The sequence below is a fragment of the Podarcis erhardii genome, assembly GCF_964252035.2.
Source record: "Podarcis erhardii genome assembly, chromosome: Z".
Classification (NCBI taxonomy): domain Eukaryota; kingdom Metazoa; phylum Chordata; class Lepidosauria; order Squamata; family Lacertidae; genus Podarcis; species Podarcis erhardii.
In genome coordinates, this window is record NC_138504.1 from 30232984 (window position 1) to 30250766 (window position 17783).

At 44.2% G+C, this 17783-nt stretch overlaps 1 protein-coding gene across 1 annotated transcript in view; it reads left to right on the top strand.

Annotated features, from left to right (window-relative positions):
• Window positions 1-14449: 14449 nt before the first annotated feature.
• Window positions 14450-17783, top strand: part of LOC309333331 (heat shock factor protein 3-like) — a gene marked incomplete at its 5' end in the record, with an annotated part of 31415 nt that continues 28081 nt past the window's right edge. Inside the window, 2 exons of the mRNA XM_081846704.1 lie at window positions 14450-14494; window positions 15851-15959. Coding sequence (XP_081702830.1) covers window positions 14450-14494; window positions 15851-15959 — 154 coding nt within the window. The remainder of the gene's footprint in view (window positions 14495-15850; window positions 15960-17783) is intronic.

Below are 17783 nucleotides of genomic sequence, written 5' to 3' on the forward strand. Positions count from 1 at the left end.
ACATAATCTACCAACTTAATCTGCCATTCTTCTCTGGTAGGGACTTTATCTACTTTCCATTTCTGGCCAATAGCATCTGTGCAGCCGTGGTCACATACGTGTATTTATGTATCCAAAACGTACTCCCTTGCATTTAGGATTATGGTAGTAGTTTTGTTTTATTTCTTCTAGTTTTCTAATAGTTAATTTGTTGTCCTTGATGTGAGTGTAACCTGATGTGTACACATGTTTCTTTTCTGGAATTCACGAATACATTCTGTACGTGTGCGTGCCCATGTATGTTCATATGAAGGCATATAATCTGAGTTGCAAAAGTTTGCTCCCCTAATAATTGCTCAAAGGAAACTAGGCATATTTGTATTGCAATTTGCAAACTGGAGAATTGTGCAGTAGTGAACAAGCCAAATGCCAATTTCATTGGGTCCACTGGTCTGAAATATTATTACTGTAATATGAAAAGTGCATGTTTTCATTATGTTTCTAATGCATATTTTTAATTGCTCTATTGAGGGTAAACTGGTCCTAGCCTGTAAAATTCTACTTTTTGCATTGTTTAGTTTTTTAATAGGTCAAGATATGCTGTAAATTTGGTGCAGTGGGCAAGTAAATGCCAGCATTGGAAACTAGCTGACTGTACTCTGATAATTTGCCCATGTAGTGAGAGAATCAGAAACAGTTGAATGGTGTGATACACACCTACATAGGGAGACTGAGCCCTTTCATGATGCATAGCCAAGTTGCATGTGTGCCTTAGAGAATGGCAAAGAATGCAGAAAATGCATGTTTGCTTTTTTAGCTAGGATACAGTGGTACCTTGGGTTAAGTATTTAATTCATTCTGGAGGTCCGTACTTAACCTGGAACTGTTCTTAACCTGAAGCACCAGTTTAGCTAATGGGACCTCCTGCTGCAGCCACGCCGCCACAGCACGATTTCTGTTCTCATCCTGAAGCAAAGTTCTTAACCTGAAGCACTATTTCTGGGTTAGCAGAGTCTGTAACCTGAAGCGTATGTAACCTAAAGCGTATGTAACCCGAGGTACCACTGTACTGTACTTTTGCTTATAACATGGCCATGCAACATGGTGCAATGAAATTGCAGCTACGTATTTTCTAAGTTTGTAAGTTTTCAGTTCATACACCTGGGTCCACAGATGCAATTATTAATAATAATAATAATAATAATAATTTTATTATTATTTGTACCCCACCCATCTGATTGGGTTGCCCCAGCCACTCTAGACGGCTTCTGGCATATATTAAAAACATAGAAAAACGTAAAACCTTAATAAGCTTCCCTATACAGTGGTACCTCGGGTTAAGTACTTAATTCGTTCCGGAGGTCCGTTCTTAACCTGAAACTGTTCTTAACCTTAAGCATCACTTTAGCTAATGGGGCCTCCTGCTGCCGCTGTGCCACCAGAGCCCAATTTCTGTTCTTATCCTGAAGCACTATTTCTGGGTTAGCGGAGTGTGTAACCTGAAGCGTATGTAACCTGATGCGTATGTAACCCGAGGTACCACTGTACAGGGCTGCCTTCAGATGTCTTCCAAAAGTTACCGTATTTTTTGCTCTATAAGGCACACTTTTTCCCTCCTAAAAAGTAAGGGGAAATGTGTGTGTGTGTGTGTGTGTGTGTGTGTGTGTGTGTGTGTGTGTTATGGAGCGAATGAAGGCTGTGCAGCTATCCCAGAAACCAGACCAGCAAGAGGGATTGCTGCTCAGTGAAAGCTCACTGACTTCGCTTCACTGGAGAGGCGCTGCGCAGCTTTCCCTCTCTGCGCAGTGCCTCTTTAGCAAAGCGGGAGGAGAAACAGAGCCCCTTCCATTTCTCTTCCCACTTTGCTGGAGAGGCGCTGCACAGAGAGGGAGAGAATATTTTGTTTCTTCTTCTCCTCCACTAAACCTAGGTGCGTCTTATGGTCGGGTGCGTCTTATGGAGCGAAAAATATGGTATATAATTACTCATCTACTTCACATCTGATGGGAGGGCATTTCACAGGGTGGGTACCACTGCCTGGTTCCCTGTAACTTTACCCCTTGTAATGAGGGAACCGCCAGAAGGCCCTTGAAGCTGGATCTCAAGGCTGAAGGATGGGGGTGGAGACACTCATTCAGGTATACAGAGCCAAGGCCATTTAGGGCTTTAAAGGTCATCATCAACACATTGAATTGTGCTAGGAAGCAGGTGTTATATGTTCTCAGCAGCTGCAAGTGTAGTTTATGCGTTAACCATATTCCAGCCTACTCTGTGCTGCTGGCAGTGTATTGTGCAGTTTTAGCAACCCAGTTTCATTACTATCACTGAGATAATTGTCTTTTCTCTTGGGTAAGCTTTCCATTTATATTTCTACATTAAGCATAATAGCATAGGATTCCTCTTGTGCTTTGGGTTGAGATTCCAACCCTTTGGAAAACATACCAGGTTTTTTCTGTCTATAGGACGCCCCCATGTATAAGACCCGCCTCCTATTTTGGGGAACTAAATTTTAGGAAAATGAGGGGAGATGGCCCAAAGGTGTTGAGCCTCTCGCCTCATGCAGCTGCAGGCGGGAAACAATCCCTATATCATTTCAGCATGGATCAGCATCAGGGGAATTTGTGCTCCCGCCAGCAATTGTGCTCCGATGCTGCTGCGTGGCGGAAACAATCCAGGGAGTGCTCACTGCGCACAGTGACACGGGGGGGGGGGGAGTTGCGCTCCCACCAACAAGCTGCCTGGCAGTGCACAGCTTCTCCCCCCCCCCATGCAGCTGCGGACAGGAAACACCCCCCTCAGATCGCTCCCTGCTCACTGTGGCATTGGGGGAAGCCACACTCCCACCAATGAGCTGGCTGGTGGCGCACAGCTTCTCTCCCCTCCCCCCGCCATGCCATGATCCATGTATTGGACAACCCCAGTTTTTTGACATGATTTTTTAGTTAAAAAACCTCATCCAATACATGGAAAAATACGGTATGTCTTTCCTTGGTCCATAGCAACTATGCTTAATCTAGTAAAAGGTAAAGGGACCCCTGACCATTAGGTCCAGTCATGGCCGACTCTGGGGTTGCGGTGCTCATCTCGCTTTATTGGCTGAGGGAGCCGGCGTACAGCTTCTGGGTCATGTGGCCAGCATGACTAAGCCGCTTCTGGCGAACCAGAGCAGCGCAACGAAACGCCGTTTACCTTCCCGCCGGAGCAGTACCTATTTATCTACTTGCACTCTGACGTGCTTTTGAACTGCTAGGTTGGCAGGAGCAGGGACCGAGCAACGGGAGCTCCCCCCATCGCGGCGATTCGAACCGCCAACCTTCTGATCAGCAAGTTTAACCGACAGCGCCACCTGCATCCCTGCTTAACCTAACTTACTGCAAAAGAATACATATAAACCAGCCTAGCAGGTTTATGGGGGAAATTGTATTTTTTGAAAGAAGAAAACTGAGCAAGAAGTTCAGAGATAATGCCCAAACTTATGCTGCTTTCAACTTGTTGTAACAGTATTTCTGTAAGTTTTCTATCTTTGGTTTATTTCATTTATTGGTAAATAATGTTGTACAACATTTAAAAAGCATACCTTAACTTTCTTTGGAGCCTGACTATTCAGCCATAATGGCAGGTGGTAGGGCGGGGCACATTCAGCTGAGTGGGGCCTCAGATTTTGCCCCCCAGGATCTTGCCCTGAACCAAACAAATGACTGTAAGTACTTTTTTGTTCAATGGAGTATCTCTGCAGTTCTGGGGTTCCACCACCAGAGGTCATTTAGGGTTTTAGAATGACAAATAGCCTAGCACTAGACAATGTCTGATTATCAAGATCATGGTATACCAACAGCTAAACATTGCAATATGCCACTATCGCACAGCGTCCAAAATAACTCCGTTCACCTGTACGTAGTTCTGTGCTTATCACCTGGTAACTGCTAGTACCAATAGATTTTTCCTTGCCTTTCGCATATTGCTAGAAATGTGATTCTGTATAATTTCTTATTAACACTTTTTCTCCAAAGTTAAAGCTCTAGAAGTAATAAGTACCACAGCAATCAAAGGTAAGGTGAGTGAATGTTCCCTAATAGACATGATTGGGGAGGCAAAGCGGAAATGGCTTCTTGCTCTTTCAAGGGCCCCAGGAAGTTTCGGGTGTCTCACTTTTGTCTCAGACTTTATTCCTCAGCGCACCGTCCTGCCCTGACAAATGCTCCTTAATAGACAAGAGGAAGTCACAGGCACAAATCTGTATGTTGGGGAGAGTTGGGCAGCAACATGGGCTGCAATTTGGGAGGCGGCTTCCTATTCCTTCAAGGGTGTCGGGAGGACCAGGTGGGAAGGAATGAACAAATGGAGAGTCGAAGAAATCTACTCTCCATTTTTTTCATTCCCACCCTACCCCCAGTGCACATACCTGCACAAATTGTGAATTTATCAGGTTTAGCCAGCTTTGGGAAGGCGGCAACATCCCAATGATAAATGAGACAGACGGACTTTGGTAATACACCTCTGCTCTGCTCCCTGTTCAGAAAAACTGCCAGACTTCCAGCTTAGGGGAGTGGATCATCTCAATTTTGTGGCATCTTAGCTGTGCAACAGCAACTCAGTCCTGCACCTAGCAGGGCACCTGGCTCTGGGAAGGAAGATCCAGGGTTCTGGCATGGTCCTAAAGACTTTCCCTCCTTCCCAAAGATGGGAAGCACTTTCTGTGCTTCCATCATTGGGAAGGCGGTGCCAGGGCTCTGACATCCCAGAGCCTTTGCACCACCCTCCAAAAGCCAAACAAAATGGAGGCACTCTTGTGATCTTTGGTAAAATGGCCGCCTCTGGAAAGCCGCTATTTAGTGCCCCCAAGTGGATCTTGGTAATTTTGTTCCAGCTCTGCTTGACACCTGTGCGGAGAAACCATTAGCACCTCTCTGAATTTTGTACTGCAGCAGAGCAAGGATCCTGGCTCCAGGAATTAAAGTCTAGGGCTGTGGCAGGATCCGAGAGCTCTTCCCTCCTTCCCAAAGCTGGACAAGTGCTTACTGGGCAGGAGGTCTCTGGAAGCACCTCAGATCGCCCTCCCACCTCCACCTTCCCAAAGTCTGGAAAGCAGCCCTACACCTTGCTGGGAGCCCTGTTCTGGGGATTACTGGCTTTGCACATTATTTGCCCTCAGATTTTATCCCCCTTACTAAAGCAGTGCTAAACATATATTTACCCTTCTTTTCAATGAGGTGTCTATGCATTTCTGCTTTTCCACCACTAGAGGTGCATTTAGAAGTTTTCAATTACTGAGATAGTATAGCACTGTGTAAAAAAAACAAAAAACAAGAACAAGAGCAGCAATAATGGAATGAAAATAATATTAAGTATCTTGGGAAGAATATACACTACAAGAAAAAACAGGTCTTATATTTATTAAACCATCGATGAAGTTCTGCTCTGTGAAAAGGCAGGGAGGTAGACAGACTGAATTGAGCATCTTACATGAACAGCGGTCTGAAAGGAAAAGGGTTGCAAGTACGGCTGAGCGATGTCTGGTTTTCAACATTGTGATATGTGAGCAGCTAAACATTGCGATATATATATACCAAAATAGTAAAATGCCTGAAATAAGGACAGAACTACATAGAGGCAGACAGAGTAATGTCTTTGCAACTGTTGGTAGCTGGTGGCATAAAACTGCTAGATTGTTACTTATCTTTCACTTATTACTACAATTGTTACTTAGTAGTGCAGATAGTTTTTAGATTGACACATTTTATCCTAGTTGTAATTAGTGGCATATATGTAAAAGGTAAAGTGAGAGAATGTTTCCTAATAAACAGGAGGGAGACACAGGTACACACCTGTATGTTGGGCAGGGTTGGACAGCAACATGGGGGGGGACAGCAATTTGGGAGACGACTTCCTGCTCATTCAGGGGTGTAAGGAGGTGCTAGTGGGGAGGGATGTGGGGACATTCTCTCCATTCACTTCTCCCTCTCCCCATACACACACCTGTGCAAAACTGTGATTGCTTCAGGTTTTGTGGGGCAGGGGTGGGGCAGCATCCCAAAGATAGACTAGATATATGAATATTGGTAATCTTTCAAAGCTGATATTTGAGTCCCATCTGCGGCACCAGAAAAACAGCCAGGCTTCCGGCTTAGGGAAGGTGGTGTCAGGGCTCTGGCAGATTCCCAGAGCTCTCGCACCGCCCTCCCAAAAGCCATACAAAATGAAGGCACTCTGTAATGTTTCATAAAATGGCCGTCTGGCGAAGCTATTTGGTGCTCCCATGTGGAACTTCGTAATTTTGCCCCGCTTTGGGTTAGCACCCTGTGCAGATAAACTTTCTCTGCTGGCATCTTTCAATGAGCAAGGCGCCTGATTTGGGGAAGGTAGCTTCTGGAGCCCTTCTTCCCTTCTGAAAGTTGAGCATCCGCTTAATGGCTTTGGGAAGGAGACTGCCAGAGCCATGGTGCCACCTTCCCGAAGTTGATTAAGCAGCCCTCCACCTTGCTGTGGCCCCAGTTCAGGGGTTTTCTAAGTTTACATATTTTTCCTGTATACCAGATCCTCCGGCACATTCATCTGAGTGGAGCTGCAGGTTGTACCCCGCAGTGTCCTGCTGCTGCAAAGCCAGTGATGTGTATATATACATTTTTGTACAATGAAGTATTTATGCATTTCTTGGTTCCACCGCTAGAGGTTCATTTTGGTTTTTGAATAACTGAAACAGTGTAGCATTATGTAAAGACGCTATGGCAATAATAGACTGGAAACAGTATTCAGTGCATTGGAAGAAATATACCTAACAAGAAAAGCAGGTCCTCATAGAGGACTATGGCATCTGGAGGTGTGGGGGGGGGGAATAAATAATTGGAGAGCAAAGGAAAACCACACTCCATTTATTTATTCCACACCCCATACACACACCTGTCCAGAACTGCAATTAATAATTTTCTTTCTTTTCTTTTTTTCTTATTCTTTATAAGAATAAAAGAAAATTATTATGAATTAGTTTGGAGATGGTATTTAACACTAGTCAGATTAAATCAAATAAACAAGGAATGTTCGGTGATATTTTGGAGGGACTGCCAGGAAACCAGGAATAATGTACACTTGTCGTGGGGGTGTAAATATTTTCATTCTTTTTTCTTTCTTTCTTTTTTTTTTTTGCAAGAGGGTGTTTAAGGAGGTACCAGAAATCACTGGGTTAAAGCTGACCAAAAGTCCAGCAGTAGCATTATTATCAATTTCTGATGGGGTGGGAGGTTTGCAGGCTATGAAGGACTTGCTCACAAATTTATTGACAGGTGCACAAATTATTATAGCTAGGACATAGCTAGGGCTCTTCCCATGTCCCAGAGCCGTCCCACTACCCTTCCCAAAGTGGGATAAGCAGTGCTCCACCTTTCTGGGAATCCAGTTGTAGGGGTTACTGGCTGTATTCATTTTTGCCTTAGATTTTATCCACCAGCATCCTGCTCTGACAAAACCAGTTATGTATACATGCTTACCTTTTTGTTCAAGGAAGTATTTATTTAATTCTAGGGATTCAACAGTGGAGGTTCATTTAGGATTTTTGAGTGGCTGAAATAGGATTGCATAATTCAAAATTGATAACAGCAAAAATGGACTGGAAACAGCTGTAAGTGCCTCAGGAGGAATATACTTTACAATAAAAGCAGGTCCTACATGCAGTATTTTGGTTCATATATGCAGTTCTGCTGCATGAAAAGGCATGGAGGCTGACAGACTGAAATGAGCATCCAACATGAACAAACGTCAAAAAGGAAAAGGGCTGCAAGTATGGCTGGGCGATGCAAGATCATGATATACCAGGAGCTAAACATCACGATTTGAAGCCGATGTTTGCCGCCCCCCAATGGATCTTCTTAATTTTGCATCTGCTCTGTTCCATATGCACAAAAACTGCCAGGCTTCCAGCTTAGGGCAGGGCTCTGGCAGCATCCCAGAGCCTTTGCACCGCCCTCCAAAAGCCAGACAAAATGGAGGCACCCTGTAATCTTTCATAAAATGGCCGCCTCTGGCAGCACCCCAGGGCACACCCACACCCACACCCACACATCACCTTCCCAAAGTCTGGTAAGCAGCCCTCCACCTTGCTGGGGAACCAGTTTTGGGATTACTGGCTTTTCGTATTTTTGCGTTGGATTTTGTTTACCATGTCCAGTCCTGACAAAAGCAATGATGTACATATGCTTACCCATTTGTACCATGAAGTATTTCTGCAATTTTGAGATTCCACCAGCAGAGGCGCATTTAGGATTTTTGAATGAATGAGATAATATAGCATTGTGTAGAAGAAGAAAAAGAAGAAGAAGAGGAGGAAGAGGAAGAAGAGGAAGAGCAATGGACTGCAAACAGTGTTAAGTGTCTCAGAAGGAATATGCCCTACAAGAAAAGAAGGTCCTACATGCCCTGTTTTAGATCATAGTTGAGAATCTGCTAATTTAAAAGGCATGGAGATCGACAGACTGAAATGAACACAGGTCAGAAATTAAAAGTACTGCAAGTAGGGCTGGGCAATGTCTGGTTCTCAAAATCGTGGCATACCAGCAGCTAACCATTCTAATATACTTATATATTACAATGTCTGAAATAAGTATAGAGCTATGTAGAGGCGAATGGAATAATGTCATAGCAGCTGCTAGTACTTAGTGGTATAAAACCAATAGATTTTCCCTTATCTTTCACATATTGCTACAACTGTGATTCTATAGTGCATATAATTTTTTATTAACACTTTCCCCCCAAAGTTAAAACTCTAGAAGTAATTAGTAGTACAGCAATAAAAGGTAAGGTGAGTGAATGTTCACTAATGGACATGAGGGAAACACAAGGACACATCTGTAGGTTGGGGAGCAACATGGGGGTGCGATTGAGGAGGCAAGGTGGAAATGGCTTCTTGCTCTTCCAAGGGCCCCAGGAAGGTTTGGGTGTCAGGTGGTGCAGGGTAAATAAATAAATGAATGGACTACAGAGGAAACCCACCCATTCTCCATTTATTTGTCCTACCACCACCACTTCTTCTTAGGCAATCAATCATAGCTGAGTAAGATTGTCTTCCATTTGTTAATGGCTGTTCTCCAACTGGAGTGCTCACAGGCCTGTGTTTCCCAGTTGTCAATGTTTATACTACATTTTTTTAAAGATTTGCCTTGAGAATCTTTAAACCTCTTTTATTGACCACCAGCATTACGCTTTTCATTTTTAAGTTAGGAATAGAGTAGTTGCTTTGGAAGACGATAATCAGGCATCCGCACGACATGACCAATCCAACAAAGTTGATGTTGAAGAATCATTGCTTCAACACTGGTGATCTTTGCTTCTTCCAGTACACTTGCATTAGTTTGCCTGTCTTCCCAAGTGATGTGTAAAAAATTTCGGAGGCACCGTTGATGGAATCTTTCGAGGAGTTGGTGATGGCGTTTATAAGTGGTCCATGTTTCACAAACAGTAAGGTTGGTAGTACAATAGCTTTGCAAACAAGCATTTTGGTTTCCCTGCGAATGTCACACCCCTTTGTAAAGGTTTAAAGTTGTAAAAGTAATTAGTAGCATAGCTGTTGCATAAAGCTGTAGGAAACCCACTCTCCCTCTATTTCCCCCCTCAAATACACACACCTGTGCAAAACTGCAATTGTATCAGGTTTAGCTGCCTTTGCAAAGGGGGTAGCATCCCAAAGATAGATAAGATAGATAGATAGATAGATAGATAGATAGATAGATAAGATAAGACAAGACAAGACAGACTTTGGTAATCTTTTGAAGCTGATATTTGGCTCCCCCAAGTGGATCTTCTCATTTTTGCAGCACCTCTATTCTGCTCACTGTGCAGAAAAACTGCCACACTTATAGTTTAGGGAGGGCCACCCTCCCAAAGCGAGACAAAATGGATCCACTGCGTAATCCTACAAAAAGGGCACTAGTGCGGGGCTATTTGACACCCCCAAGTGGATCCTTGTAATTTACCGCCACCTCGGCTTGGCGCCCTGTGCAGAGAAACTGCTCGCATGGCTCTTCATCCCGCACTGCAGCAGAGCAAGTCACCTGGCTTGGGGAATGAATATGTCCAGGGCAGAATATTAGAGCCTTTTTCTCCTTCCTAAAGCTGGGCAAGGGGTTACTGGGTTTTGAGAAGAAGGCGGTATGTATTAGATCATAGATGCGGTTCTGCTGTGTGAAAAGGCAGGGAGATTGACAGACTGAAATTAGCATCCTATATGAACACAGTCAGAAAGGAAAAGGGCTGTAATTAGGGATGGACGATTTTCAACATCGTGATAGATCAGCAGCTAAACATTGTGATATACTGATATTGCACAATGTCTGGAATAAGGCCTGCACTACATAGAGGCAAACGGAGTAATGTCTTGGCAACTGCTGCTACTTAGTGACAGAAAACTGATAGATTTTTACTTACTTTTCACGTATTGCTAAACCCACTCCACTCAACATTTCATTTATTCAACACCCTTGGAAGAGCAGGAAGTAATTAACACCTTGCCTCCCAGAAATGAATAAATAAAAGGGGAATGGAGTAAACCCACTCCCCATTTATTTATCTATCTCCCCTCCTGTACAAAACTGCTATTGCATTTGGGAAAGCAATAGCATCCCAGAGCGCTCACGCTGCCCTCCCAAAGACATTGGTAATCATTTGAGGCCAATTTTTGGTGCCCTCAAGGGGATCTTCCCTATTTTGGGTCTTATTGCTGGTACCACTCTGGATCTGGGCAGGAATTTCCAGGACTCTGGTATGGTCCTAGAGCCTTTCCCTTCTTCCCAGAGATGGGCAAGCCCTTACTGTGCTTCTGTCATAGGGAAAGCGGTGCCAATGCTCTGGCAGCATCCCAGAGCCCTCACACCGCCCTCCAAAAGCCATACAAAATGGAGGCACTCCGTAATCTTTCATAAAATGGCCGCCTGTCAGAGGCTATTTAGTGCTCCCACATGGATCTTTGTAATTTTGTGCCACTTCGCCTTTGCAGATAATTTTTAAATTTGCAGAGTTAAAGTTGTATAAGTAATTAATACTCTACCTCTCAAAGGTAAAGTGAATGTTGCCTGTGTTGCACAGTGTTGGGCAGCAATTTCAGAGGGGGGCAATTTCAGAGGTGAGGTGGAAATCACTTTCTGCTCTTGCAAGGGTGTTAGGTCATGTGGGGGAATAAATAAACAAATGGAGAGATGAGGAAACTCAGTCTTCATTTATTTATACTTCTCCCCATACACCTACCTGTGCAGAACTGTGATTGCGACAGGTGTCTTTGGGAAAAGAGCACTTGTGCTGCCCAACCAAAGACAAATAAGATGGGTGGACTTTGCATAGCTCAGTTGGTTAGAGTGTGGTGCTGATAATGCCACAGTTGCACAATTGATCCCCATATGGGACAGCTGCATATTCCTGCATTGCAGGGGGTTGGACTGGATGACCCTCAGGGTCCCTTCCAACTCTACAGTTCTATGATTCTATTTTTCTGCTCCCAATGCTTAGCGCCCTCAAGGGGATTTTCTCTATTATAGATCTTACTGCTGTCACCCCTTGGTCCTAGAGTCCTTCTCTCCTTCCCAAATATGGGCAAGCACTTCTTAGGTTTCCGGCTTATGTAAGGCAGTGCCAGGGCTCTAGCATAACCCAGAGCCCTTGCACCGCCCTCTCCAAAAGCCAGACAAAATGGAGGCACTCTCTGATCTTTCACAAAATGGCGGCTTTGTGAGTCCGCTATTTACCACCCCCCAAGTGGATCTTCTTAATTTTGTGTCACCTTGGCTGGCATCCTGTGCAGAGGAACAGCTGTCATTGCTGTCAATCCTGCACTGAGCATGGAGGCTTTCTGGGGTCCCTCACTCTGGCAAATTCCTGGAGCATTCCCAAAGCTCGGCAAGCGCTTACTGACAGCCAGGAGAACTCTGGCAGCGTTCCATTGCTCCACCACCACCACCTTCCCAAAGTCAGGTAAGCAGCCCCATACTTTGCTGGGGACTTTATTCATTTTTTCCTCAGATTTTGCCCTCCAGCATCCTGCCCTGACAAAACTAGTGATGTGTAGATGCTTTACCTTGTTGTTCAATGAAGTATTTATGTGATTTTGTGTTCCACCACTAGAGGTGCTTTTAGGATTTGTGAATGACTGAGAGCATAGCACTGTGTAAACAAGAGAACAGCAATAATGGACTGGAAACCGTGTTAAGTATCTCAGGAAGAATACCTGTCATGTATTAGATAATAGATGTGGTTCTGCTATGTGAAAAAGGCATGGAGACTGACAGACTGAAATGAGCATCCTACATGAACACAAGCCAGAAATTAAAAGGGCTGCAAGTACAGCTGGGCGATTCTCAAGATCGCGATAAGTCAATAGCTAAACATCGTGATACATTGATATTGCACAAGGTCTGAAATAAGTACCTTTAACATATTGCTGCAACTGTTATGTCACAGTACAGATAATTTTAGCCTAGCACATTTTCTCTTAAGTTAAAGTTGCTGAAATAGTAGCATAGATATCAAAGATAAGGTGAGAGAATGTTCCTTAATAGATGAGAGAGAAAGAAGTACACATCTGTATGTTTTGCAGTAACGTGGGGGGGGGATTTGGGAGGCCATGCATAAGGGTGTCAAGAGGTGGAGAAACAAATAGTAAGCAGAGAAAAAACACACTTCATTGATTTCTCTCTCACACCCACCCTATACACACACCTGTGCAAAACTGCGATTGCATCAGGTTTAGCTGGCTTTGAAAAGGGAGCAGCTTTCAAAAATGGAATATTTGGTGTCCCCAAGTGTATCTTCTAAATTTTGTGGCAACTCAGCTCTGTTCCATGAGCAGAAAAACTGCCAGGCTCCTGGCTTAGGGAAAGCGGTGCCAATGCTCTGGCAGCATCCCAGAGCCCTCACACCGCCCCCTACCAAAAGCCACACAAAATGGAGGCACTCCGTAATCTTTCATAAAATGGCCGCCTGTCCGAGGCTATTTAGTGCTCCCACATGGATCTTTGTAATTTTGTGCTACTTCGTCTTTTGCAGATAACTTTTAAATTTGCAGAAAGTTGTATAAGTAATTAATACTCTATCTCTCAAAGGTAACGTGAATGTTGCCTAACAGAAATGAGGGAGACACAGGTACACATCTATGTGTTGCACAGTGTTGGGCAGCAATTTCAGAGGGGGGCAATTTCAGAGGTGAGGTGGAAATCACTTTCTGCTCTTGCAAGGGTGTTAGGTCATGTGAGGGAATAAATAAACAAATGGAGAGATGAGGAAACTCAGTCTTCATTTATTTATACTTCTCCCCATACACCTACCTGTGCAGAACTGTGATTGCGACAGGTGTCTTTGGGAAAAGAGCACTTGTGCTGCCCAACCAAAGACAAATAAGATGGGTGGACTTTGCATAGCTCAGTTGGTTAGAGTGTGGTGCTGATAATGCCACAGTTGCACAATTGATCCCCATATGGGACAGCTGCATATTCCTGCATTGCAGGGGGTTGGACTGGATGACCCTCAGGGTCCCTTCCAACTCTACAGTTCTATGATTCTATTTTTCTGCTCCCAATGCTTAGCGCCCTCAAGGGGATTTTCTCTATTATAGATCTTACTGCTGTCACCCCTTGGTCCTAGAGTCCTTCCCTCCTTCCCAAATATGGGCAAGCACTTCTTAGGTTTCCGGCTTATGTAAGGCAGTGCCAGGGCTCTAGCATAACCCAGAGCCCTTGCACCGCCCTCTCCAAAAGCCAGACAAAATGGAGGCACTCTCTGATCTTTCATAACATGGTGGCCTTGCGAGCCTGCTCTTTAGCGCCCCCAAGGGGATCTTCTTAATTTGGCACCCTGTGCAGAGAAAATACTGGCACCACTCTCAATCCTGCACTGAGCAAGAAGGTTGGCTCTGGAAGGAAGGTGTTGGGTTCTTGCAGGGTCCTAGAACCCTTCTCTCCCAAAGCTGGGCAAGTACTTACTCCGCATTACTTAGGGTCATAAAACTGACAAGATATTTACTTACCTTTCACATATTGCTGCAGCTGTTATTTCATAGCACAGATAATTTTTAAATTTGCACTTTTTCTCTAAAAGTAAGGCTGTTGAAGTAAACAGTAGCATAGCTAACAGGTAAGGTGAGATGTTGTTTCCTAAAAGTTTAATTACATAATCAAGGGGGGAAAGCAAATTTTGTGAAGTGAGGGAGACACAGAAACACACACACACAGAGAGAGAGAGAGAGAGAAGGGGACCAGTGAGGAAGGAGGCTTAAACAACAGGCCAAGTTTTATTTTTATTTTATTTAACTCAAAAGTTTTAACCCCAGTTCATTTTTCTCCAGGACTAGCAGCGGCTTCCAAGGAAGCCCCAGCTGAGGGCAGCAGTTATTCAAAAGGCAGGGCTGGACAGCCACATGGCAGCTTTTGTGCGGCTAGACATAATGGGCTTCCTGCATCGGAGGCCTCCCTCAATCACCTACCAGCCTGGCCTCTGAGCTTAAAAACAAGAAGCTCATGGCCTCAATATTACTGAGGAAAGTTTCCGGGTAGGCTCCTTTCTTCAGCGCCTGTTCTCGTGGATCGCTCCCATCTGCAAGAGGCAGGAGAGAGCTGAGGTACCAAAGCAACAGGGGGAACAGGAATCAGGAGAAAAGCAATGACTTGCTTCAGTTTTCCCCACATCATGATTTTTACACAGCACACAAAGACATCATGAATTGCAATATATTGCCACGTCACCTGTTATGAAACTGTTAGCATGATGTGGACTTTTAACTGTTTTTGGATGATGTAGCAATTGATCCCCCAGCCCTTTTTTAGAGATATTCAGCACATATCCCTTTTCTTAAAACAACACTTTCGGGCTGCAAGAAAGTATTGTATATGCTGCTTTAAAACTTTACCCCTTAAAGATACTATTTTTTCCTTTTAGTATTTTACAGCTGTCAAGGAAGCCACTCGGGCACCTGGGGCAGCGCACCCAGGGGCAGGGCATGCCGCCAATAGGGGCGGGGTGCACCACGGGGCCTCCGGAGTCTGCCTGCCTCCTCCCACTCAGCTGCCCTACACCGTTTGGGCAGTGCGGAGCCTGCACACACTCAAGCCACCATGTCTATCCCATGAGACGTGTGGCTCGGGCATGCTGCAGGCCCCACAGTGAGTGCCGCCCAGCATTTTGTCACTCCCTTCAGTGGTGACACCCGGGGCAGACCGCACCCACTGCACCCCCTTCCTCCACCCCTGCTTACAGCTGTTTTGTGTCATTTGAGTGGGAATCTGTGTTTTGCAGCTACTTGCTGTGGGGCCGGTAATGGGAATCAGTCTTGCTGAGCATTTTCTTATCCAATCCAAACCTTTGTTAATAAGTCCACATAAGTTATTAGCCAAACCTCCCTGCCCTGTGTTAGGCACATCAGCACCCTGAAACCATGAAAAGAACCCAAATATCTTCCAGTTTATGTGTGATTCTTTGGCTGCTATCCTTTAATCACCCCAGCTAAGTGACTCTTTACGTGCCTGTTCCATACACCATTCTGGGACCTGTTGCCATTTTCTGGGACCTGTTGCTGGGCTATAGCTCCTGTCTTCCCTGCTCCTTGGCTGGGGCTGGTTGTAGTCTCAGCCCAACAATGGCTGGAGGGCCAGAGTTTCCCCATCGTTGCTCTAAGATTATGCAAAAGAGGACGGGAGCTTGACCACAACCTACTGAATTGGTGAGTGTGAAAAATCAAATCTAGGATTTTTTTCATGTAGTCCTAAAGCATTAGGCATTGTGGCATACTCTTCCTCCTGTCTCCACAATGGCTCTTACAATAGCACTCCTTGTGTGTCTAATATGTAGGAAGCTCAGATTTGTTGCTGCTCTTCCTTACTGTGCTGTTCCCCACCTTTAATTCTTCTAGGATGGGCAAAAAGTTTGCATCTTGGATGAGCAAAGGTTTGCATCTCAGCTGCTCCCAAAATACTTCAAACACAACAACTTGTCCAGCTTCGTTCGTCAGCTCAACTTGTGTAAGTACCAGATCTGTGTGTGTTTACTGTTTTCTGTCCATGATTTTCACTTAGTTCACATTATAAACACAAATGATCCAAAACTGTTCTCTAAATAAAAATCAGTTGAACAAAACTGAAATTGTGGAACAATTAAACATCCCTTCCCAAAAGTTCCTAGTAGGTGTTATTCCAGATTTTTTTTTTAAGCCTATCATTCCAACAGTTGATATGCCCAATTAACTAGGATATAATTAGTCAATGCACAACTCTTAAGATTCATGTGAGTTGGCCACAAGTGCTGGAGGAAACAGCAGCAATTCTCTCAAATGATGATTATATTGCTTAAAGCTCAGGTGCAGGGAGCAAGGCCTAGTCTGAGGCACCACCACTAGGGGGAAGAAACAAAGAAAGAGGAAAAATAAAACATTGAGTCTCTCAACAGAAGTAGTTTTTTAGGCTTCAAGTAGAATTAGATCAATTACAAGAATTGAAGGCAACAACTGCTTTCTCTGTTGCATGTTTTAGAGTGAAGCATATTCTGATGCACAGTATCCTCTGTGATGCATTGCTGTGAAGAGGGTTTCCTGTGAGGGGAATGTTTTGAAAAGCCCTGCCCTAAAGATAACCATAACTTTAAAATGGGGTGGGGTGGAGAATAGTCCCATATCCCTCAACAAATGTTCTTGTATTGAAATACCGATTTCTAGCTAAAATGAAGAGATGATCTCAGGAAAGAGTGCAGGCATTGTTGAGTTGGACACAATAAGAGTTTCCTGGTCTTGAAACAAAGCAGGGGAATGGCAGGAGGTGTCACAATTTGGAACATGGGTGGCATAATTCGTGGATGAAGCTTGTCTTTATCCAGCATCATTAATCGCCTCCTCTTTTGAAATTTAGACTTGTGGCTTAAAAGAAGTGAAGGGGAATAGTGTTTCACCACTCTGTTGTGAAGTTCACTGAGGGCCTCTCAGACACTCTTGGGACAGTCAGGTGTTCTCAGCCCAATCTGCTTTGCAGAGCTGCTACAAGGGTAACATGGGAGGCTGGGTAGGACCACTTCTGTGTGCTGTTCTGAGCTCCTTGGAGGAAGCGGGGAATAGGAGGGCATGGATGAACTAACTAAAAGCACCACAAGTAATATCAGTTTCTAGAGATGTAGCCGTGCTAGTCTCTTGCAGAAAAACCCTCAAGAGTCCTGTGGCCCTGGTCAGGTGTATTTGATGAAGTGGGTTGTGGTTCATGAAATCTTGCACCATAATAAATTTGTTGGTCCTGAAGGTGCCACACAACTCTTTGCTTGATGGTACTAAAACAACAATCAAAACGAGCAAACCAAGATGCTGCAGTTCTTGCTGTTAGAGGGCAAGATGAGTGGCAGGTGTGGTTCCCTTTGTTGCTTCCCTCTTCCCTTACCTGTTTACCTTCTATAATCATTGGTCAAAAGAAATGACCATGGGCAGGTTTGTTTCAATTACGTGGCCCTCCTCTCTCTGAAAAGTATGTTTTCAGATGTCTTATTTCATAAAATTGAAACACTGCTTGATTGTAAAAAAGTGAAGACAAAAACTCAACACAGTTTACAAAAAGGATAAAACAATAAAATTATCAGTAAGAAAAATGAATAATTTAAGACATTTGAAAAGTTAAAACAGCAATAGACTAAAAACAAATTAAAACACACATCAGCTTTTTTTAAACATAAGGACAGGCTTGTCTAAACAAAAATGTTTTTAGCAGGTGCCAAAAAGATTACAGGGAAAGTGCCTGCCTGATGTCAATAGGCAGGGAGTTCCAAAGTATAGGTGCTACCACAAGAAAAAGATCAAGTTCTTGCAGATGTGG